The sequence below is a fragment of the Palaemon carinicauda genome, chromosome 38, assembly GCF_036898095.1.
Source record: "Palaemon carinicauda isolate YSFRI2023 chromosome 38, ASM3689809v2, whole genome shotgun sequence".
NCBI lineage: Eukaryota > Metazoa > Arthropoda > Malacostraca > Decapoda > Palaemonidae > Palaemon > Palaemon carinicauda.
Window position 1 is genome coordinate 30,852,785 of NC_090762.1, and position 24,719 is coordinate 30,877,503.

A 24,719-nucleotide genomic window follows, 5' to 3' on the forward strand; every position below is an offset into this window, starting at 1 on the left:
CTAGACGAGGAAAAAAAATAAAAATTCATTAAAAAAAACAAAAAGGAAAATCAAAATTCTGTCTGACAGAATTGTTCGGTTGTTAGAGTAGTTTTTGTGGTATAAGTTTCAATACAATTGGTATTATAGCAGTGGGGAAAAATGTACCTAAATATTTTTTTTTAATCATGATTTTTGCTCATAAATCCAAAAGTTTTTGATCAAATGACTTGAAAATTTTATATGATGAAGGTATTATATGTGTCTAAAACATATATAGAAATTGTGTAATTTGGATCATTAGGAAAAAAAATGGCGGACATGGCGGACGGTCCCCTTAACAAAGATATCTATGAATTTAATGAAGAAGAAATATTAGACATGTGCCTTAGAGAAATATGGAAGGTTCATACGATTACAAGAATCACTATGATTATTTTAACATTTCAAGACCATGACATAGTCTCTCTTGTATACGTCGAAAATGAGAGGATTGCAGTTTGTGTCTATAAACAGGAACCTTTACAGTGCTATAATTGATATAAATTTGGAGATTCATGAAGAGTATGCAAAAATGAAAAGATATGCGAAAATTGTTTGGATCCTGAGCATGGACTCGAGCATTTCTATTTCAAAGTGCACTAATGGTTGCCGAATTCTTGATGCTACTAATAAAGAAATCTCCTCAGTATGATATAGAAGCTGCTGTTCAGAAGTCCGATGCAGAGCACATCAGTGTAGGATATGCTAGTCAACTTCTAAGAAAACCAAAAGTTATGCCAAGGCCTTACAATCTAATGATGCAGTACATAGAGAAAAAATTACACCACCTAGACCAGGTTATGTAAAGCATCCTATTGCTAAACTACCATCCCTCTCCCTTCTAAGAGAAATGCAAAAATACCTATTGCAAATACTGTAGGTACAATATTTTATCTGAAGATGATGAACCTTAAACATAAAGGAATAAAAAAATTCAAGTTGAGGTTCACTGTCCCCTCTCAAGAGTTAGGTAAAAAAAAATTTTAGAACATTAAAAGGCAAATGTTAAACCTATTTTATCAAGACCCTCTCTGAAGGTGCCTATAGGATCTATCTATCTATATACCAAGGCACTTCCCCCAATTTTGGGGGGTAGCCGACACCAACAATGAAACAAAACAAAAAGGGGACCTCTACTCTCTATGTTCCTTCAGCCTAATCAGGGACTCAACCGAGTTCAGCTGGTACTGCTAGGGTGCCACAGCCCAACCTCCCACATTTCCACCACAGATGAAGCTTCATAATGCTGACTCCCCTACTGCTGCTACCTCCGCGGTCATCTAAGGCCCCGGAGGAAGCAGCAGGGCCTACTGGAACTGCGTCACAATCGCTCGCCATTCATTCCTATTTCTAGCACGCTCTCTTGCCTCTCTCACATCTATCCTCCTATCACCCAGAGCTTTCTTCACACCATCCATCCACCCAAACCTCGGCCTTCCTCTTGTACTTCTCCCCTCAACTCTTGCATTCATCACCTTCTTTAGCAGACAACCATTTTCCATTCTCTCAACATGGCCAAACCACCTCAACACATTCATATCCACTCTAGCCGCTAACTCATTTCTTACACCCGTTCTCTCTCTCACCACTTCGTTCCTAACCCTATCTACTCGAGATACACCAGCCATACTTCTCAGACACTTCATCTCAAACACATTCAATTTCTGTCTCTCCATCACTTTCATTCCCCACGACTCCGATCCATACATCACAGTTGGTACAATCACTTTCTCATATAGAACTCTCTTTACATTCATGCCCAACCCTCTATTTTTTACTACTCCCTTAACTGCCCCCAAAACTTTGCAACCTTCATTCACTCTCTGACGTACATCTGCTTCCACTCCACCATTTGCTGCAACAACAGACCCCAAGTACTTAAACTGATCCACCTCCTCAAGTAACTCTCCATTCAACATGACATTCAACCTTGCACCACCTTCCCTTCTCGTACATCTCATAACCTTACTCTTACCCACATTAACTCTCAACTTCCTTCTCTCACACACCCTTCCAAATTCTGTCACTAGTCGGTCAAGCTTCTCTTCTGTGTCTGCTACCAGTACAGTATCATCCGCAAACAGCAACTGATTTACCTCCCATTCATGGTCATTCTCGCCTACCAGTTTTAATCCTCGTCCAAGCACTCGAGCATTCACCTCTCTCACCACTCCATCAACATACACGTTAAACAACCACGGCGACATCACACATCCCTGTCTCAGCCCCACTCTCACCGGAAACCAATCACTCACTTCATTTCCTATTCTAACACATGCTTTACTACCTTTGTATAAACTTTTCACTGCTTGCAACAACCTTCCACCAACTCCATATAACCTCATCACATCCCACATTGCTTCCCTATCAACTCTATCATATGCTTTCTCCAGATCCATAAACGCAACATACACCTCCTTACCTTTTGCTAAATATTTCTCGCATATCTGCCTAACTGTAAAAATCTGATTCATACAACCCCTACCTCTTCTAAAACCACCCTGTACTTCCAAGATTGCATTCTCTGTTTTATCCTTAATCCTATTAATCAGTACTCTACCATACACTTTTCCAACTACACTCAACAAACTAATACCTCTTGAATTACAACACTCATGCACATCTCCCTTACCCTTATATAGTGGTACAATACATGCACAAACCCAATCTACTGGTACCATTGACAACACAAAACACATATTAAACAATCTCACCAACCATTCAAGTACAGTCACACCCCCTTCCTTCAACATCTCAGCTTTCACACCGTCCATACCAGATGCTTTTCCTACTCTCGTTTCATCTAGTGCTCTCCTCACTTCCTCTATTGTTATCTCTCTCTCATTCTCATCTCCCATCACTGGCACCTCAACACCTGGAACAGCAGTTATATTTGCCTCCCTATTATCCTCAACATTCAGCAAACTTTCAAAATATTCCGCCCACCTTTTCCTTGCCTCCTCTCCTTTTAACAACCTTCCATTTCCATCTTTCACTGTCTCTTCAATTCTTGCGCCAGCCTTCCTTACTCTCTTCACTTCTTTCCAAAACTTCTTCTTATTCTCTTCATATGACTGACCCAATCCCTGACCCCACCTCAGGTCAGCTGCCCTCTTTGCCTCACGTACCTTGCGCTTTACTTCCACCTTTTTCTCTCTATATTTTTCATACTTCTCTATACTATTACTCTGCAGCCATTCTTCAAAAGCCCTCTTCTTCTCTTCCACTTTCACCTTCACTCCTTCATTCCACCATTCACTGCCCTTCCTCATGCTGCCTCCAACAACCTTCTTGCCACATACATCACTTGCAATCCCAACAAAATTTTCTTTTACTAACTTCCATTCCTCCTCTAAATTACCAGTTTCTCTTACTCCCACCTCATCATATGCCATTTTCAACCTTTCCTGATATTTACTTCTTACCCCCGGTTTTATTAGCTCTTCAATCCTCACTACCTCCCTTTTACATCCACCTACTCTATTCCCCCACTCTTTTGCTACAACTAATTTTCCTTCCACTAAAAAATGATCAGACATACCGTTAGCCATACCCCTAAACACGTGCACGTCTTTCAATAGGAAATAATGTTAAATCAAAAACTGCCAATGGGAAGACCTCATCCAAGATGTCTTCCAGAAATAATCCGTAGTTTTCTCCTCCATTTTGCAATGGAATTGTCAGGGTTTAAGGGCCACATATGAAGAACTTAGGCTCCTCATTCATGAGCACTCCCCTTTAGTTGTATGTCTACAGGAGAGCAAGCTTGATGCTAATACTTCATGTTCTCGAGAGTATGTTAGCTATAGGACACCATATGATCAACAAATAGGGAGCCATGGCGGAAGTCTTACATATGTTTGCCTAGATGTTCCCCAAATATCTTTGTAATAAAATGCACAATTTGCTCTCTCTATTTGCCTCCTAATGACAACATCTCGTATAATGATTTAGTAGATGCGATTCAACAACTCCCTGAACCTTTTCTCTTGTTGGGGGGATTTTAATAGTAGACATCCTTTATGGGGCGATGTTTTACCAAACACAAGGGGAAACATTATATAATCAATTATAGAAAATAAATTCCTCAGATGCTGAAGCCTTGATGAGGATGAGGGGCTTAGGGATTATCAGCTGGGCTCTAATGAATGGTGGAAACTGCTTTCCCATTGGACCTTGGTGCCCAATTGTTGATCCAACTAAATCAGTCAGCACTTTTACTCTCCTATCTCTTCCTCTTGGGCATGAACTTGCTGACGACTTTGGTTTTGGCACAGGGTGGGATGGATGGCATACTATCTCAACTGTACAAATTTAGATGCCATCACCCTCTGGCAGACCCCATTGGGTGCAGACCAAGTCTGTTAACAGTCGTGCTCCAGTGATCCGGTTTTAAGTCGCCCATATTTGCGGGTATTGTGTGACGCCAGGCATTGGAGTCGTCGGTGGGAGGGGCTAACTACCCCCACTGACCAGTGTACACCCACCTAAAGAGAGGCACCCCCTCTTTAATAGAGGACTGGTCCCCACTGAAGCCTCTTCTTGTGTTGGGCCACATGGGGTAGGAGGACTGACATTCTCCTATAAGAGGTGGATAACCTGGCTTGCTTCTTCTTTACTAACCAACCCCTCTGTTGACAACCTGGAAACTCTAAAGGACCATTCTACTAATGCTCAAAAACAAAGTAATTTGGGTGACTTGGAGAATTTGCAAATCTTTCATGTCACTCAACTTCCCATAGAAACTAATTACGATGTGCTGTATAAATCATTTCAATGTTATGGTCATATCAAGGAAATTAGAATGAGGATTGAAGGTGACAAATGGGATTCATGGATATTATTTGATAATTATGATAAAGCATTCAATGCAATTAGTAATATTATGAATATTAAAATCAATAATTTGAACATCAAGGGTACTCTTTGTGATGGGGTACCTAAGGATCTAGATATATACAAACCTGCAGATTGGATTGATAAAGGTATAAAGATAGTTGTACCCTCCCAGAGAAAGCCTAAACCACCAAATTGGTTTATTGCTCAGTCAAAAGGGAGTACAGGATATTATTTCAAGATATGTAAATTTCTCCGAAAGAAAGTAGGTACCATCGCACCAGGAGATATATCTCGGTTTGGAAAGAACAGTTTCCTCATAAGTGTCAGATCAGAAACACAATCTGCTATACTTTGCAATTTAAATATAGAGAATGATGACTTAAAGTTGGATGTGAAATCCCATCTAAACTTCAGTTATGGAAGGGGAGTAGTTTTTAAGAGACTTATATAAGTTTACAGAAGAGGAGGTATTGGCCATGTGTCCTTTAACTGTGTGGCAAGTGCATAAAGTCCCTGGAACGTCAATTATTATCCTGACTTTCCAGGATGCTGATGTGGCCATTCACATTTACATAGAAAATGAACGGATTAAAGTTCAAACTTTTAAGCAGAAGCCGCTGCAATGTTTTAATTTCTTTAGGTATGGCATCCATCTAAAGTTTGCAAGAATGATAAAATGTGTAGTACTTGCTCCAATGTTTACCATGGAGAACGTACACTAGATGCCAATTGTATAAACTGCAATTTAAATCATAAGTCTACTGATAGGAGCTGCCAGCAATATCAGGTGCAAGAGGCTGCTCTCAATAAATCCAGTATCGATCACACAAGTGTGGGGCATGCCAAGAGACTATTGAGTGAATCAACAAGTTATGCAAAGGTATTGAAATTAGGAGGAAAAATGAGGCAGGAGTCATCCAACCCACCTGTTACTGCCTGTATTCCCCAGAAAAGAAATTTGCCATCTTCTGATAAAATTCTGCAGGATAGGGCAAGAATATCACCTAAGGCTTTGCTCACCTCTATTAAAACTGTGCCCCCACTGCAAACGATAATACTAACCTCTCTCAGGCTATATCTTTGCCTGATTTGATAGAGGTTCCACATAAAACAGAGTTATCAGGTGCACCTGTAGTGCTGTTGTGGGGAAAATACCAAAACCTAATAAATCACCACCTGTCAATAGGAAGAGAGAGAGAGAGACCTCCATCTCTCTCAATTCCATCTATTTAAAAACACCAAAGTTATGACATTAGCTAGATATGATGTTCTGTCTATTGATATTTCAGATCAACAGGGAAACTTCTTGAATCAATCAACAGTTCAAGTTGAGGTCCACCATCCCCCACAAGAATTAGGTAAAAAGAACCCTGAAAAGGCTAATATAAAACCTAACTTATCAAAACCCACTTAAGAAGCCTACAGAAAATAGTCAAATCAAAAACTGTCAATGGGAAGACCTCATCAAAGATGTCTTCCAGAAAATAATACATATTTTTCTCTTCCATTTTGCAATGCAATTGTTAGGGTTTAAGGGCCAAATATGAAGAACTTAAGCTCTTAACTCACGAGCATTCCCCCATAATTGTATGTCTACAAGAGAGGAGACTTGATGCTAATACTCCTTGGCCTCGTAAATATGTTAGCTATAGGACACCATATGACGGAAGCCTCTTTTATGTTTGGTGAGATGTTCCACAAATACCCTTACCTATTCGTACACCTCTGCAGGCAGTGGTTGTACAGATTGATATAGGGAGAAAATATACAATCGGCTCTCTGTACTTACCTTCAAATGATACCATATCATATGATAATTTAGTAGAGGTGCTTCAAAAGCTCCTTTAACCTTTTCTTTTACTTCGAGATTGAATGGTAGACATCTTTTGTGGGGTGATGTTTTAGCAAACACCAATTGGCAATATTATATCATCAATTGTGGAAAACAATGATGTCGGACTCCTTAATACAGGAGAGCCCCCACAGATCCATGTTCAGACAGGTATCTTGTCATGCACTGACCTTTCAATTGCAAGCTATAACTGCCTTCTTGATTTTGATTGGAGGACATTAGATGAATGGCATACTAGTGATCATGCACCAATCATTATAAACACCACCAATGGTCCATCTTGACAAAGATCGCCACGATGGAATCTTGATAAGGCAGACTGGGTTAAATTTCGTGAGCTAAGTGAAATCGAGGGGAGTGCAGAACAGTTTGAAAGTATTGATAATGCCAAAGGCCTACTGAATGGTACTCTCCATACAGCAAGAGTCAATTCGATTCCCAAAACCACAGGATTATTCAAACGACGACCAGTCCCATGGTGGGCTTCAGAATTAACTCTTGATACGACATGAGTCCTTTATTTGTTTATTTGTGAAGCCTTTGCTTCCAAACTGCACCATGTGACAGTCTTTTTTGATCTTGAAAAGGCATATGATACCACATGGAGATATGGTATACTTAAAGCAATTCATGAATTGGGATTAAGAGGAGAGCTACCACTTATTTATTCAGTCATTTCTTTCACTTAGAGTTTATCAAGTGAGAGTGGGGGAAACTCTATTAGAGAGTAAATGTCAGGAAGGAGGAGTTCCTCAGGGTAGTGTACTGAGTATAACCCTGTTTGCAGTAGCAATTAATGGGATATCCTCAGTCATTCCCCGGGATGTTCTATCAACATTATTTGTGGATTATCTCTCTATATCATTTGTTGGAACTAGAATGGCAAGGGTTGAGAGAAAAGTACAACTCTCAATTGACAAAACTATCCAGTTGGCTGATATGAAAGGATTTAAGTTCTCAACAAGTAAAACTACTTTTGTCCATTTTTGTCGTTTGCGGGGAGTACATCCAGACCCGGATATCTACATTAAAGGTCAACGTATTCCATGTGTAAGTGAAGCTGAATTTTTAGGTTTGTTATTTGATTTTAGGCTTATGTGGATGTCTCACTTGATAGCGTTAAAAGCTAAATGTCTTGAGGCTCTGAATCTTTTTAAAATCATTGCCCGCAATACTATTTTAAAATTATACAAGGCCTTGATTTTTTCAAAATTTAGTTATGGATGTAAATTATACTCTTCAGCCAACCCAAGCCGATTAACGACGTTAGATTCAATACATCATGCTGGTATTAGATTGTCCACAGGAGCGTTTAGAACTTCGCCTATCACAAGTCTCCTTGTTGATGCTGGAGAATTACCTCTAGACCTTTACTGAAAGTCTTTTATTGTTCGGTATTGGTTATTAGGTTGCAGACTCTCTAACTCTTTAGCCTTTCAGACTGCAATCCTTGTAAGACATTATACTTTGAGTTGCACCCTAAATCTCCTCAACCGTATGGCTTTCAGGTGAAACAATTATTAAACAGTATTGATATAATTAGAAGTAAGGTGCTTCCATTTAAGGTATCATCAATCCCTCCATGGAAATTACCAGAGGTATCTTATTATAAATATTTTATTGGAGTTAAGAAGAATATGACTGACTTAGAATCCAGGTCTCTTTTTATGGAACATGTTGCAGAACATAGGGGATCGACTTTTAAATATACTGATGGCTCCAAATCTGATGCTGGCGTTGGATTTTGAGTACATAGTAATGGGTTTCATTATAGAGGTGCACTTCCTCTAACAGCTTCCATATTTACTGCCAAACTGTATGGCATACTAACCGCTATTGAGAAAATAGCGTTGGAGAAGGAAGGTAATTTTACCATTTTCAGTGATGCAAAAAGTGTCCTTCAAGCTTTAGAAGTTCTTAATTTTAGTAACTCTAGTTTTGAAGATTTTAGAATGGCTTTTTATTATTGGTCGGAGAGGTATAATGGTTCAATTTTTTTGGGTGCCAGCACATGTAGGTGTGTCTGGGAATGAGAAGGCAGATTTACTGGCGAAGAATGCTGCATCCGAGTTGCTACCAAGAAGGTATTCCATTCGTTGTAATGATTTCCTGCCTAACATCAAGAAATGGTTTTGTAATAATTGGCAACAGCACTGGGATAGTCTAGATGGCAATAAGATGAGAGGTAACAAATGTCATATCTCCTTGCTGGTATAACATGATGCCCCAAAAGTGGGAGACTTCTTTTTGTCGTCTCCGCATTGGTCACACTCGGTTGACACACTAGTTTTTGATGACTAATCAACATCAGCAATATTGTGATGAATGTTTGGTACCCTTGACAGTGAGACATTTGTTGACTGAATTCTCCACTTACAGTACCGAAAGAAATAGACATCTTTTTGAGGCTCGAGCTAAGGATGGTAGGTTTATCCTAGCCAAGATTCTCGGACATGATGTGTCGAACCATACTAGTGGTACTTATAAATTTACTTCAGAAGCAAGTCCTTTGAAAGTTATCCAACTGTTATAAGGATGTTTTTGCTTTTATTATTTTAAACTGAATTACCATTTATTTATTTATTTTATTTTTAACAAATAATATCAGCGTCAATGACCTTAGATGAAAGGATGCCAGATAACTCATAATCAATCAATCAATCACCTAAGCCCGCTCTCCTCCCAAACTAAGACCATGGAGGGTCCAGACAATGGCTGCTGATGATTCAGGAGGTAGACATATTGGCTCCCTCAAATCCTTAGCTCACAAGGAGGGTGAGGTTGTAGACACTGCTAGAATCCATTGATTTTGAGCAGTACTCAAACCCCAGTCCGGTGAACGCTAGGAATGGATGTTTCCAAAAGACATTAGCTTTGTGGTTAAACAGTTTACAAGGTTTCTTTTTATAAGCACTTTTGGTTTATGTATGGAAGAGGAATTGCATGGAATCAAGTACCCATGTGAATGGAGGATAACTCATTAATGTCTTCCAACTCAAATCTCATTTTATTTCAACAGTTGCTTTGTTTTTGCATCTTTATCTGTATATTGTTGTAAGATTTTAAGTATTATTTTTTGATTTCTAGGATCTGTTGGAAAGCTGAACTTGAGATCCAGATCAATAGTTATAAATCGTAAGAGAGAGTCAGCAGTGCCTAAGCATGTGGAGGAAGTCAAGCTGACTTCTGTTTTGACAAGTGGGTCTCCAAAGTCTTCAAGGTAAGAAACATAACATTTAATCAGATCTTGTCTTGATTAAAGGCTTGTTATCACAAAGTCTTATAATTACTGTATTGAGTATAATTCAGTCCATTTATTCCAAAGTTCCTTTTAGAAATTGGAGTTGAACTCCAGTCATCCTTTCTTTATTGAAAATTTTTAAATAAACTAAGTACTGTTTACTTAAGACCACTTGCTTATTTACGTTATATTCTGTAATGTTTTATCAGCACTGGAATGAGGCAGAGTTTAAAGCCAAGAGACCCAAGTAGTGTACAGAAGTTGAAAATATTGAAAGCCACTAGGACACCCACTAGGCCCAATTCTAGAAAATCTGAACTAGTATCAGAAAATCTAAATAAGAGAACGCCTAACCTCTCAAGAAAGTCTGGAGTAGCAGCAGAGAAAGTTGCTCTAAGCACACCCAGCAGTTCTAGAAAGTCAGGCTTGGCATCAGGAATGTTAGCTGCAGGTATGCCTAGCAACTTCAGAAAATCTCTTTTGGCATCTGGTAAACTTCCAAATGGTACACCTAAAAGTAATGGCAAACTTCTTAATGCTACACCAAAAACTGATGTCAAACATCCTAATGGTACACCTAAAACTGAAGGGAAACCTCAGGAATCATCTAAGATAATGAAGCCACTCTTCAGTGTTGGTCACGGCAACCCACCAGCCAAAGAGGGAAAAGGTATAGCTATACTTTGTGCTTTTTGTATTTTTAAATGTACAGTATATACAAGATGTGTTAGCTCTTTGAAAATGTAGCTTATTATTTGCAATTACATATTTGGAAATCTAAGAAAACTCTCTAAACGTATATTAATACATTGCCCCCTTTTCTTAACTAGTCAGATCTTCATAATTATTGTCATTTATAATCATGCTTTGGATAAGTGAATTAAAGAAATAGATTTTTTATATATATATAATTTAGTAAAGAACTGCCTTTTGTATACTATGTTGAAAAAGTAAATATTGCTAGTCATTTCCACTTGTTCTCAGTGACTTCAGAATGCATAGAAAATAGTACTATACAGTATTGTACTATAAGGTGTAATTAAGGAGCTTTGACAAAGGATAAACTTATTTTTTGTGATGTGCTGTAGGATCTTCAAGGACTTTCCAATACAACATAAATACCAAAGAAATATTGTCTCCTGTGGTCTAAAGCTAGTGTATCTATGTGCAAAGCACAGACTCACTGTGGATAAGGGAAACCCATGAAATAACTGAGGCTCATTTTAACTCGCCACATCACCTCAGTAGCTGAAATTCATCTGTTATTAGTGATGTCATGTGCGGCATCTAAGAAAGAAACCATCCTCTCAGTTGAGTGCCATTGTATTGATGCCACAACAAACTTGAACACCATTCGCAATAAAAGGTGTGCAAACAGTGTTACACTCCCTTGCATTTGGCTAGGAAGGAGGGAGTTTTGGAGACCACACAACACCTCCCCAAAAACAAGATTTTTCATTGTGAAAACTGCTTTTTCGTTGTTAGTGCTGTGTGGTCTCCATGGACTTAGTACCAGAATATTGATAAGTTGGCTCGTGCCCATTCCTGGGCAACCATCTGCAACCAAGCAGAACATAAAACACATGCTTATGTTTTTGTGAGTAAGAAGGAAAAATAAAAAATTCTGAATTACCTCACAATGGTGATTTTAGAATACGGTCTGCCCTGTGTCCTGTTACTTAGCTTCTGAAGAACCTAGTTGATTTGGCCCTTCTCTCCGAACTACCCTTGCAGGTGCCATGAATGCACCAATTACCATGCATGAATCAACGTTGTACTACTTGGATTTGCTTCAGAAAAGTTTCTACAAAGGTAGTAAAGCATGTGTTAGTATAAGAAATGAAGTGAGCGATTGGTTTCCGGTGAGAGTGGGGCTGAGACAGGGATGTGTGATGTCGCCGTGGTTGTTTAACTTGTATGTTGATGGAGTGGTGAGAGAGGTGAATGCTCGAGTGCTTGGACGAGGATTGAAACTGGTAGAAGAGAATGACCATAAATGGGAGGTAAATCAGTTGTTGTTTGCGGATGATACTGTACTGGTTGCGGACGCAGAAGAGAAGCATGGCCGATTAGTGACAGAATTTGGAAGGGTGTGTGAAAGAAGGAAGTTGAGAGTTAATGTGGGCAAGAGTAAGGTTATGAGATGCACGAGAAGGGAAGGTGGTGCGAGGTTGAATGTCATGTTGAATGGAGAGTTACTTGAGGAGGTGGATCAGTTTAAGTACTTGGGGTCCGTTGCAGCAAATGGGGGAGTGGAAGCAGATGTACATCACAGAGTGAATGAAAGATGCAAAGTGTTGGGGGTAGTTAAGGGAGTAGTAAAAAATAGAGGGATGGGCATGAATGTAAAGAGTTGTATATGAGAAAGTGATTGTACCAACTGTGATGTATGGATCGGGGTTGTGGGGAATGAAAGTGATGGAGAGACAGAAATTGAATGTGTTTGAGATGAAATGTTTAAGTAGATAGGGTTAGGAATGAAGTAGTGAGGGTGAGAACGTGTGTAAGAAATGAGTTAGCAGCTAGAGTGGATATGAATGTTTTTAGGTGGTTTGGCCATGTTGAGAGAATGGAAAATGGCTGTCTACTAAAGAAGGTGATGAATGCAAGAGTTGATGGGAGAAGTACAAGAGGAAGGCCAAGGTTTGAGTGGATGGATGGAGTGAAGGAAGCTCTGGGTGATAGGAGGATAGATGTGAGAGAGGCAAGAGAGCATGCTAGAAATAGGAATGAATGGCGAGCGATTGTGACACAGTTCCGGTAGGCCCTGCTGCTTCCTCCGGTGCCTTGGTTGACCACGGAGGTAGCAGCAGTAGGGGATTTAGCATTATGAAGCTTCATCTGTGGTGGATAATGTGGGAGGGTGGGCTGTGGCACCAGTACCAGCCGAACTCGGTTGAGTCCCTTGTCAGGCTGGTAAGAATGTAGAAAGGGGAGGTCCCCTTTTTTGTTTCATTTGTTTGATGTCGGCTACCCCCCAAAATTAGGGGAAGTGCCTTGGTATATGTATGTATGTAAGTGTTTGATGAACACCTTATGCCTAGACGACCCTTTAAAACTCTGGGTGTCCAAAAATTGCATATTACCAAAGGATGCCAGCGAAGAGGCAATTTTTCTCACATCGTTGTTTTTACGGGTGGAGACAGGATCATCATCATTAAATAACGTCATCAAAATATGTATAGCCCCTGTTGAAAAGGACTTTTTGGTCTGATTATCTTGAAGCAAACTTCTTTCTGAAGACGTAGATCTCTCTAAGTATAATTTTTAGGTCAACGCCGGACAGAGGTTGCTCTCTGCTGACTCGAGATCAGATATATGAATTGAAGATCTTTTCTAAAGAGGTTTTTGGTTTTTTATTAGAAAAAGGCAACCTGGGGTAATGAATTCTTGGACACTCCAAAAAGCCATTAATTCACTGACTTGCTCCTGAGGCTAAAGCTGTAAAAAGTATATCTTCCTTTAAAGGTTCTTTAAAACGGATGGTGGAATTATATAACTTAGCCAAAAACTCCGAACCCTATCCAGAGACCAAGGAACCACAAGAGTAGGAGGAGATGGTCTATGCAAAGCAAAGGACTGGGTAATCTTATGAAACACGTCCCAGTCAAAATCCATGTCAAAAGCACACTTGAGAGGATTTGTTAAAGTCGATTTGTATGACGGGAAAGTTGATTGTTGGAACCTCCTTTCCTCAAAGAGGTTGACCAGATAAGAAGCCAAGAATTCCAGGGTTATCTGACTAGGTGACTGACTATATAAAAAGCCATCTATGTGTTCCACATAGATTGGTATTATCTTTCGGATTAATTCAAGTTGTGGGCTGAAAATCTTTCTTGAAATTGTATGTGAGAAAATCCAAGTTGCTTCATTCTTAGTCAGAAAGGAAAAAACACGGGTAATCTGCCTTCCTACTTTCTGATACAGCTGTGTAGACCAAAGCAGATGTATTCTTAGTTTCAGATGTTGAAGCAGTGGGTACCATTGGCTGTTGGGCCAAAGATTAGCATAGCTGTTCCTGAATAATCGTGAACGATATTCAAAGGCTTTGAAATCAAACTCATTGAAGAATCAGATAGATCAATGACCATCTGTTCCAATCCAGATAAAGACCATCTTTTGCCATACTTGAGAGTCCACATTCAGAGCTACTGTACATATTGTGAAAGTTTGGTTTGCTTTCATAGCAAACAAGTCTATTTGGAGATTTGGAACAAGCTCCAAGCTCTGAAGGTGCTTCGTGGTGGAAAGAGTCACTGTGTTGAAAGTTCTCGAACAGTATCTCCCCTCCTGAGGTATTGGACAGCTACCTGGTTGTCTGTGAAGATCTTTATATGGGAATTTCTCCTTGGACCATTTCTCTTAAACATCAGGAAGACTGGCACTAGTTCCAACACATTTTATGTGAAATGCTGCAAACTGGGAGGACCATTCCCTAAACACAAAAGTCTCCCGAATGACCTCCCCAGTCCGACTGGGATGTTTCTGTGAATAATCATGGTAATTGGGTGAGGGACCAGTGGGCCCCCATGGCCAAGTAATATGCCGTCGCTCAAGGCCGGAGAATTCTTTTGCAACAACCAGGCAACTAAGCCCGACTGTCCTGAAACCCCTAATGAGCCGCCCAAATCCATATCCAATTGAGGTCTTTCAACCTGTTCTTAACCCCAGGTCAACTATTAAGGAATACTGAAGAAGAACCAAAATCTCCAGTTACCACCTGGAAAAGAAGCTGCTCAGTGGAAAGGATGCAACCTTTCCTGAAATTCTTTGCTGAGGCACTTTTGTAAGGCTTAGTGTGGCATCTGCCATATTCCATTGGAGACCTAACAATTGAATTGAAATAGCCTTCTTGTACTCAGTCTTGACTGCAAAGTTTATTGGGAAACCTAGGTCCTGAAGACCCTGCAAAACCTGATTTGTTTAATTGAGGCATAATTCTTTTGTCTCCATCTAGGTCAGCTATGATCTGAACTCAGTGTAACTGCATGAGTTTGATCACTATCTTTACCAGCTTTGTAAACAATCTCGGGGCAATGTCAAGGCCAAAAGTTATTATTTTGAACCTGTATGCTCCCCTCCCACTCTGAAACCTTAGGTAAGGTGGGCAATAAGGATGGCCAATACTGTACTCAGCTATTAGGTCTAATGTGAGACAGTTATCATATTCATTTGATTGCTCCTAATTTTTTTGTTGAAGTTTTTAATTCTAGCAATCCTTTAGTTTTAAAGATGTTAAATTGGCTTTTTATTATTGGACTGAGAGGTATGATGGTTCAATTTTGTTGGGTTTCAGCAAATGTAGGTATGTCTGGGAATAAGAAGGCAGATTTACTGGCAAAGAATGCTGCATTCGATTTGCTACCAAGGAGGTATCCTATTCCCTGTAATTATTTTTTACTAACCATCAAGATATTGTTTTATAATAATTGGCACCAGTATTGGAATAGTCGAGATGGCAATAAAATGAGAGAAATAACAAATGTCATATCTCCTTGGTGGTATAACATGATGCCCTGAAAGTGAGAAACGTCTCTTTGCCGTCTCCGCTTTGGTCATACTCAGTTGACACATGAGTTTTTGATTACTAGGCATCATCAGCCCTATTGCAATGAATGTTTGACAGCTAGACATTTGTTGATTGAATTCCCCACTTATGGTACCGAAAGAAATAAACATCTGTTTGAGGCTCGAGGTAAGGATGGCAGGTTCATCCTTGCCATGATTCTTGGACACGATGTGTTGTACCATACTAGTGGGGATTTTTTAATTCATTTCAGAAGCAAGTCTTCTGAAAGCTATTTAACAGTTATAAGGATGATTTTACTTTTATTATTTTAAACTAAATAACCATTTATTTATTTATTTCTATATAACAAATATCAGCATCAATGACCTTAGATGTCAGGATGCCTGATAACTGATAATCAGTCAATCAAATGCTAATTCCGAGAAGTATACAACCTAAGCCAAAAGGCGCATCAATCACAGGATCGCCAAAGGTTTCCCACTAAACCTGTACGTCTTTTGGAGAATCCCCTTATGCTGCCCCCCCCCCCCCCCACTACCAAGCCTTCATTAATTGGAACAGAAGGAAGTGCTCCTTTGGTTACTTTCTAGAAACTGGGAACCCAAAGGCCTAGCCACTGCCAAAACCCTAGAACCAGAAGGAAGTGACCCCATTGGAACCTTCCTTGGAAGCTAAAACCTGAAGGTTCAGCCATAAATTAGTCTGCAGGAACTAAAAAAGACTCTACCCTGAAGACTCTTTTGGATGCTGGTGACCCGAAGGCATACTAATGGCTAGATACAAAGGCCTGGAAGGAAGAGCCCCCATTTAAGTCTTCCTTGAAAGTTGGTCATCCTAAGGCCCAGCCTCACCCGAATTCCAAGGCTCGATTGGAAAGGAAGCAGAAGGCAAGTCAACAGTATCTTGATAGGGCTGAACATTGAGGGAGTGGATTGATACTTCTATTCTAGCCATAAGCTTCATCCACGGGAGAGACAAGCGTACCAAATCGAGGTAGACCAGTAACCTGTTTAGATGAACTCTGATTTAGATCGGACTTAGGTAGTAAGGGTTCCTCTTCTGAGGAGTCTAGGTCGTCCCAGATCCAAAATCTACAACCTCAATAGGCGCCTGGTGCACTATTTCCTCATTTCCAGGACCCCTAGCTGTCAAAATTGGTATACAGTGGTACCTATACATACGAATTTAATTCGTTCTACAACCAACTTCGGATGTAGAAAATGTTCGGATGTAGAAACGAATTTTCCCATAAGAATACATGGTAATTCATTTAATTCGTTCCTCAGCCTAAAAACCCATAATAAATCCTTAATAAATGGCTACACATAATTACACATAACAATAACATAACTGCATAATATGAAAGAAGCATGTAAAAAAGATAATTATAAAGAAATAATAAATAAAAAATGTGTTTTATTGCCACTTTACCTTAGAGACAGGCCAACACAGGTGTAGGATTTGCTACGCCAGGAGAAGACGGACGATCGGCTAGAAGGTAAACATGGTGTTAACATGTTCTTTAAATAAATACTCTCTCTCTCTCTCTCTCTCTCTCTCTCTCTCTCTCTCTCTCTCTCTCTCTCTCTCTCTCTCTCTCTCTCTCTCTCTCTCTCTCTCTCTCTCTCTGTTCTTCTTCACTGTTAGTGCTAGAGACGTCTATTAATTTTTTCTGAGAGAGAGAGAGAGAGAGAGAGAGAGATTAAACAAAAATGAGAGATTAAACAAAAATGTGTGTACATATGATTTTTAACAGCGTTAACGAGTTGAAAGACAGTTAAATGTAACTAAAAAAAAAACAATATCAGCGAATCTGAATTCCTTCATTAACTAAAACAAATATTGATACAAACACACTCGTGTGCGTATGCGGAAACACACACACACACACACGTGGAGACACGATCGGCGAGGAGGTAGAGATGGTGACTGCGATAACATACCGTAACTTACACTACGGAAATTTTAATCTAACTTAGCTTATTTATTTTTTTTTATTTTTATATTTCATATTTTTTAATATTTTTTTTCTTTTGATTTTTTATTTTCATCACTTTCAGTGACGAGTATGTTATCACAGCCACCATCGCTACCTCCTCCCCGACCGTCTCTCTTACTGCGTAGCAACTTTTGCACCTGTGTGTGTGTTTGTTTCAATATTTGTTTGTTCCGTAACCGAAATACAAACCACGCTATTTACAAAGGGTTTACTTTTAGCGCAGCTGAAATGACGAGCCAATAGTTTTTAACGAGGGTTAATTACCCCCGCGCTAGTTAGCGGGGGGTGGGGAAGGGTAGCTTGCTACCCCTCCCCCCTCCACACACCGGTGACTTGCTTCACTTCACTTTTGGCTCGGCGGTGATCAGACGTGTCTGTTCATCGCCTTCGCTGACAGCCTTTAATTTTCTTCTTTTTCTTTACAGCTTGTGTGATTGGTTGGAAGTTGACCTTCAGTTATTTTCTTTTATTTAATATGCGGACATGCCCTGGAGTTGCCGGCCGTCCTTGTGGGACTTTCATGTCGGACGTGAGTACGGATCCTCACACCCTCTGCCCTCAATGTCGGGGCCGACGGTGCGACCAGGATAACATGTGCCGTGAGTGTAGGGAGTGGTCTGCCTCCCAGTGGGAGAGGTTTGGCCGTCGGCGTAAGAAGAAGTCCAAGAGAGACCGTTCTCCTCCGGGGTTAGCCTTGAAGGAGGAAGGTTCTCGGGACTCTTCTTCCGCCGCCCAAACCTCCTCCGAAGCTCCCCCTCGTCCGCCTCCTAAGGAGAGTCGTCCGAGTGGGAGCGCAGGCCCTTGTTCTGTTTCCCTACCTTCGGTGGGGGGAGAGGGCGTCGCCTCCCATAGCGAGGCGGTTCCCCCTCCTCCTCCGGGGGAGGCTATTGATAATAATACTTTATCCAGTGATGATCTGTTGCAGATTTGGTCGTCCCTGGGGCTTAAGGGCTTGCCCTCCAGGGTCGCTCTTATTGACCTTGTCTCGTTGGGGGCCGCTGTTAAACAGTCGCCGGTGGTAGCGGAGGTAGACCCTCTGTCTATTGTCGACGTCGTGGTGACAGAGGCCTCCGACGTGGCTGGGCCTTCCGACGCAGGTGCTGTTGCTGGTGATGGTGCTCTAGGCTCTCCTCCTCCTTCCGTGCATCCTTCGAAGGGGGAAGTGATTCCTTCGGTCTCGACTGCTGCCCAGCTTCCTTCTGAGGGAAGTGTTTTGAAGGAGACTCCCCTTCGGAGGACCGATGGTCCCGACGATCTCCCCCGAGGCCGCCTCCGCCGTAAGGCTCACCGCCCTCTACGCCACAAGGGCCTCCCTTCCCCTTACAGGGGGACTAAGAGGCGCCTTTTTGGGTCTTCGTCCTCCGGGGGGGACTCTCCTCGTCAGCCTCAACCGACTACTCCGCCCTCCTTGAACCTCTCTGCGGACCGCTCTCCATCTCCTGCCGGATCTTCGCCTTCTGGAGAACTCGTCACCCGACGGGCAACGGTCCCTTCGGGGCTAAGGGATTCTTCCCTTACGCGAGCAGGGCCAGCGCACAAGCGCTCTCCTGCTCGCCAGCGATCTCCTGCTCGTCGACGATCTCCTGCTCGCCAAGACTCTCCTGCTCGCCGACGCTCACCTGCTCGTCGGCTCTCTCCTGAGGTTCGCCCCCCTCGCCAGCGCTCTCCTGCTCGTCAGCTCTCTTCCGAGCGTCAGCGCTCATTTGAGGACCATCGCCCTGCGGTCTCTGACCACCCTTTAGTTCCTGCTGAACTCCCTGCTCACCATCGTGTGTCAGAAACACATGTTCGCCAACGCGCCAGCGATCTTCCCGTTCCTGCTCGTGAACCTATCCTCTCACAGGACACGCGTCGACCTTCTGCTCGCCAGCGATCACCAGCTCGCCAGCGATCACCAGCTCGCCAGCGATCACCAGTTCGCCAGCGATCACCTTCACATGCTGCCCGCCATCGCACGAACCTGCATGATCGCCCGCTTACGCATGCTGCTCCTCATCGCAATACCCTGAACGATCGCCCTTCTGCGGATGCTGATCACCATCGCACAACCCTGCACGATCGCCCGCTTACGCATGCTGCTCGCCATCGCACAACCCTGCACGATCGCCCGCTTTCGCATGCTGCTCCTCATCGCAATACCCTGAACGATCGCCCTCCTGCGGATGCTGATCACCATCGCACCCTTTCACGCGATCATTCACCTGCGCATGCTGCTCGCCATCGCACAACCCTGCACGATCGCCCGCTTACGCATGCTGCTCCTCATCGCACAACCCTGAACGATCGCCTTCCTGCGGATGCTGATCACCATCGCACCCTTTCACGCGATCATTCACCTGCGCATGCTGCTCGCCATCGCACAACCCTGAACGATCGCCCGCTTACGCATGCTGCTCCTCATCGCTCAACCCTGAACGACCGCCCTCTTGCGCGCAATCATTCACCTTCACATGCTGCTCGCCATCGCTTACCATCACGTGATCATTATCGCCAGCGATCTTCTTCACCTACGCGGCAGCACGATCCCTCGCCGTCGCGCCATCGCTTGCGTTCGTCGCCTCGGACACGTGTTCCTTTACCTGCCCACCCTCACGCCCACTCGCCTGCGCGCCCGCGTGATCGCTCGCCTGCGCGCCCGTGCGATCGCTCGCCTGCGCGCCCGCGCGACCGCTCGCCTGCGCGCCCGCGCGACCGCTCGCCTGTACGCCCGCGCGATCACCCGCGCAACCATTCGCCTTTGCGCGACCGTTCACCCTCGCGCGACCATAGTTCGCGGCGAATTCCACAGCCGGTGGTAGCAGCAGGGACGCGTGCTCCTAGACGGCACTCGGGATCACCTCCATCCAAGCACAGGTTGGTATTGCAGGACGAGGACAGGTCATTACAGCATTCTTCCCCACCTTCTTTTCAGGCAGGTACCGTCGTGTCCACTCCAAAGGATCGCCCGATCCCTTTCACCTTAGCGAGGATTTCGGACTCTGTGTCCTTTGAGCAGCAGACTTGGTTTGGTCCGCTGGCACGGGCGTTAGTGAGGGTTATGAAACCAGCACTCGCCGGCCAGGGTAACAAACCAGCGGCTGTCTCTCCTTCGCTGAAGAGAAAGAGAGGAGTGGACTTCGTGGTGACTTCCCCCAGGGCGAAGTTGGTTCCCAAGAGGTCGGTCTCGAGGGTCCCCTCTCCTGCACGAGTACTCTCTCCTTCTCCCGTGGACGAGGCCTTTCCGTCCTCAGGTGAGTCCAGTGGACCGGTAGTCTTCCCCCCGGCACCAGGGGGGGAGACTTCGCTTCAGGCAGGAGAATTGTCTCGTGAGGAAGGGGCCCCTCGAACCTCGTTGTTGGGATCCTGTATCCCTCCTAGGAGGGAGCCCAAGGATTCCAAGACCATCCCTAAATCCTCTGCAAGGATTCGACAGGAACCCATGACTACCCAGGGGAATGTCCACGTATCACCCCAGGAAGAGATTCCTGGGGCAGGAGACTTAGCTGCCAGCCCACAGGGAGGAGAACAGCAAGAGTCCGAACATGCCTTCTGGCAGGTCCTAAGCCTGATAAGGCAACTTAACAGTCTTACGGATCCAGTCATCCCCCCCCGTGAAGGCAAAGACACAATTCTGGATGAAGTGTTCGACGTTCGGAAGGCCCCTAAGACCAGTGCAGCTCTGCCCTGGTCTCGGGGGCTGAAGAGTGCCAGAGCTAGGGCCAATGCTCAGCTCGCACTTCTTGCCTCCTCCAGTCGTTCCACTGCCGGGAACAAACTCATCCCTCCTCCTCACCTTCAGCAGAGGAGGTATTTCGAGATCCTGGGTGAGCACAACCTCGCTCTTCCGCTCCATCACTCTGTGGAGGAGCTGGCGAAGGGAGTTCCCTTGGAGAAACTCTCTGCCCGGCAGGTGTCGTTCTCGGCGGCAGAGATCCTTAACCACGAGAAGGTCGCTAAGTGTGCCATGCAGGCCACTTCGTGGCTGGACTTCTGGTTAGGATCTCTGGGCATCCTATTGCGATCTGAGGACTTGTCCAAGGAGACCAATAGGAAGGCCCTAGAGACCTTGCTCTCGGGCACCCGCTCCATCGAGTTCTTGGCGCACCAGGTTACCACCCTGTGGGCCAACTCGGTGTTGAAGCGTCGCGATGCTGTGTCCGAGAGATTCCATCCGAAGGTCCCCGCCGTAGATGTGTGTAGGCTCCGACATGCCTCCCTCCTGGGGGAGAGCCTGTTTGAGCCTCAAGACTTGGAGCGAACGGCTGAGAGGTGGAGGAAATCCAGCACGGACTCCCTCCTCCACAGGGCCCTTACAACTCGGCCCTATAAGCCTCCAGCCCCGCCACAACAGCAGCAACAGCCTCGTAAGGCTCCAAAACAGGCACCGGCAGCTAAGAAAGTGGTGTCTAAGCCCCAGCCCTTTCCAGCCAAGGTCAAGAGGGGTGGTAAGTCCTCCAGGGGAGGCAAGACTTCTAGGGGTGGCGGCCGCGGCCGCAAGCCCTAGGGGTGGCAGTCCCCCTGCGTGTCCACCTGTGGGGGGATGCCTTCAGCGTTGCGTCCGCAGGTGGCAACATCTCGGGGCCGATGCTTGGACGATCTCGGTGATCGGCCAAGGTTATCGCGTCCCGTTCACGTCATCTCAACCTCCCCTGACAGCGAATCCAGTGTCGTTGAGCTCCTATGCCATGGGATCGGCAAAGGGGCTGGCCCTTCAGGCCGAAGTCAAGACCATGTTCGAGAAGGGTGCTCTCCAGGAGGTCGTGGACGGCTCTCCAGGCTTCTTCAGTCGACTCTTTCTTGTAAAGAAGGCTACTGGAGACTGGAGACCCGTCATCGATCTCTCGGCTCTGAACAGGTTTGTCAAACAAACCCGGTTCAGCATGGAGACAGCAGACACAGTCAGACTTGCGGTGAGACCACAAGACTTCATGTGTACACTGGATCTAAAGGACGCGTACTTCCAGATCCCAATCCATCCGTCTTCCAGGAAGTACCTGAGATTCTGCCTAGACAACAAGATCTACCAGTTCAAGGTGCTGTGTTTCGGTCTCTCCACAGCTCCTCAGGTGTTCACCAGAGTGTTCACCCTGATTTCGACTTGGGCGCACAGGAACGGCATTCGTCTCCTTCGTTACCTAGACGATTGGCTGATCCTAGCAGACTCGGAGTCGACCCTTCTTCGACACCGAGACAGGCTTCTAGAGCTTTGCCAGGATCTGGGGATCGTGGTAAACCTCGAGAAGTCCTCTCTGCAGCCGTCCCAGCGACTGGTTTATCTAGGCATGCTAATAGACACCAATCTCCACAAAGCCTTTCCATCAGACGACCGGATAGCAAGGCTGAGGAGGGTGGCGGAACCTTTCCTCAGGCGAAAAGAACTCCCCGCCCAATCGTGGTTGCGTCTCTTGGGCCACCTATCCTCCCTGGCCCGTCTGGTTCCAAACAGCCGCCTCAGGATGAGATCCCTTCAATGGCGGCTCAAGTCCCGGTGGAATCAAGGATCCGATTCCCCGGACACTCTGATCCCAATGGGGTCTCTGGAACAGACGGACTTGCGGTGGTGGCTGGCCGACGAGAACCTGCGAAAGGGAGTGAGTCTTCTCGTCCTTCCCCCGGAATTGACTCTGTTTTCGGACGCGTCAAAAGAAGGGTGGGGGGCGCACGTTCTGAACCAGAGGGCCTCAGGCCTTTGGTCAGAATCAGAAAAGTGCCTACACATCAACCTGCTAGAATTGAAGGCCGTCTTTCTGGCCCTTCAACAGTTCCAACGGTTCCTGGCGGGTCACTCCGTGGTGGTGATGAGCGACAACACCACGGTAGTGGCTTATATCAACAAGCAGGGAGGCACTTTTTCGCAACAGCTATCCCATCTTGCAGTAGAGACTCTGAGGTGGACCGAAACCCACTCGATAACACTATCAGCTCGCTTCATTCCTGGCAAGAGGAATGTGCTCGCCGACAGTCTGAGCAGGGCTTCGCAGATAGTGAGTACCGAGTGGTCTTTGGATCCTCAGATAGCCAACAAAGTCCTGACTTTGTGGGGTTCCCCGACGGTGGACTTGTTCGCGACAGCCTTGAACTTCAAGCTGCCCCTGTACTGCTCACCAGTCCCGGACCCCAAGGCACTCTGGCAAGATGCTTTCCAGCAACGGTGGGACAACATCGACGTGTACGCCTTCCCACCATTCTGTCTGATGAGAAGGGTGCTCAACAGGACCAGACTATCGGTCAACTGTTCCATGACTCTAGTAGCTCCGCTATGGCATCACGCGGAATGGTTTCCGGACCTTCTGCAACTCCTGACGGAACTCCCAAGGGAGCTTCCTCCACGACACGAGCTTCTCAGACAACCCCACTCCGGTGTCCCTCACAGGGCCGTAGCCTCGCTTCGGCTTCACGCCTGGAGACTATCCAGCGTCTCCTCGCGGAGAGAGGCTTTTCGCAACAGGTTGCGGAGAGAATGTCTCGGCACCTGCGAAGGTCCTCTGAGGGAGTCTACCAAGCGAAGTGGAGAGTCTTTTGTGGTTGGTGTCGTGGAAGGGGTATCTCTCCACTCGATGCCACTATTCCAGCAATAGCGGACTTCCTTGTGTATCTACGAGAAGAAATGCGCCTTTCTGTCTCGGCAGTGAAAGGCTATCGCTCAGCCTTAAGCTTGGCCTTCAGATTGAAGGGCGTGGATATTTCTTCATCGCTAGAACTCTCTTTACTCATACGTAGCTATGAGCTTACCTGCCCCCAGTCGGAAGTGAGACCCCCTCCTTGGAACGTGGTTCGAGTTCTCAGGTCTCTCAAGAGACCTCCCTTCGAGCCATTACGCCAGGCCTCCGATCGCCACCTGTCTTGGAAGACGGCTTTCCTACTCGCCTTGGCCTCGGCCAAGCGAGTTAGTGAACTTCATGGTCTCTCGTACGACATCGCCCATTCAAGGGGATGGGGGGAGGTAACGTTCAGGTTCGTCCCTGAGTTTGTGGCCAAGACTCAGAATCCTGGAGTGCCGGATCCTCGGTTCGACTCTTTCAGGATCGCGAGTCTCCGTTCTGTAACAAACGACCCAGACCAGCTGCTACTATGCCCAGTGAGGTGTCTGAGGTACTACTTGAAGAGAACGGCTGCAGTCCGTCCTCATGTGCGAGCTTTGTTTGTGAGCACAGGCAGGACAAAGAGGAGGGTCACAAGGAACACCATCTCTGCTTGGATTCGAAGGGTTATCCACCATGCCCTGAATCCTGACCCTCCTCCGTCACGTCGCCCTCGG

At 44.8% G+C, this 24,719-nt stretch overlaps 1 protein-coding gene across 2 annotated transcripts in view; it reads left to right on the plus strand.

Annotated features, from left to right (window-relative positions):
- LOC137630520 (microtubule-associated protein futsch-like) overlaps positions 1 to 24,719 on the plus strand; it is a 143,881-nt gene that overhangs the window by 59,012 nt on the left and 60,150 nt on the right. For both annotated transcript variants that reach the window (XM_068362035.1, XM_068362034.1), the window contains exons 6-7: positions 9,800 to 9,932; positions 10,163 to 10,623. In XM_068362035.1, the coding sequence (XP_068218136.1) occupies positions 9,800 to 9,932; positions 10,163 to 10,623 (594 nt within the window). The remainder of the gene's footprint in view (positions 1 to 9,799; positions 9,933 to 10,162; positions 10,624 to 24,719) is intronic.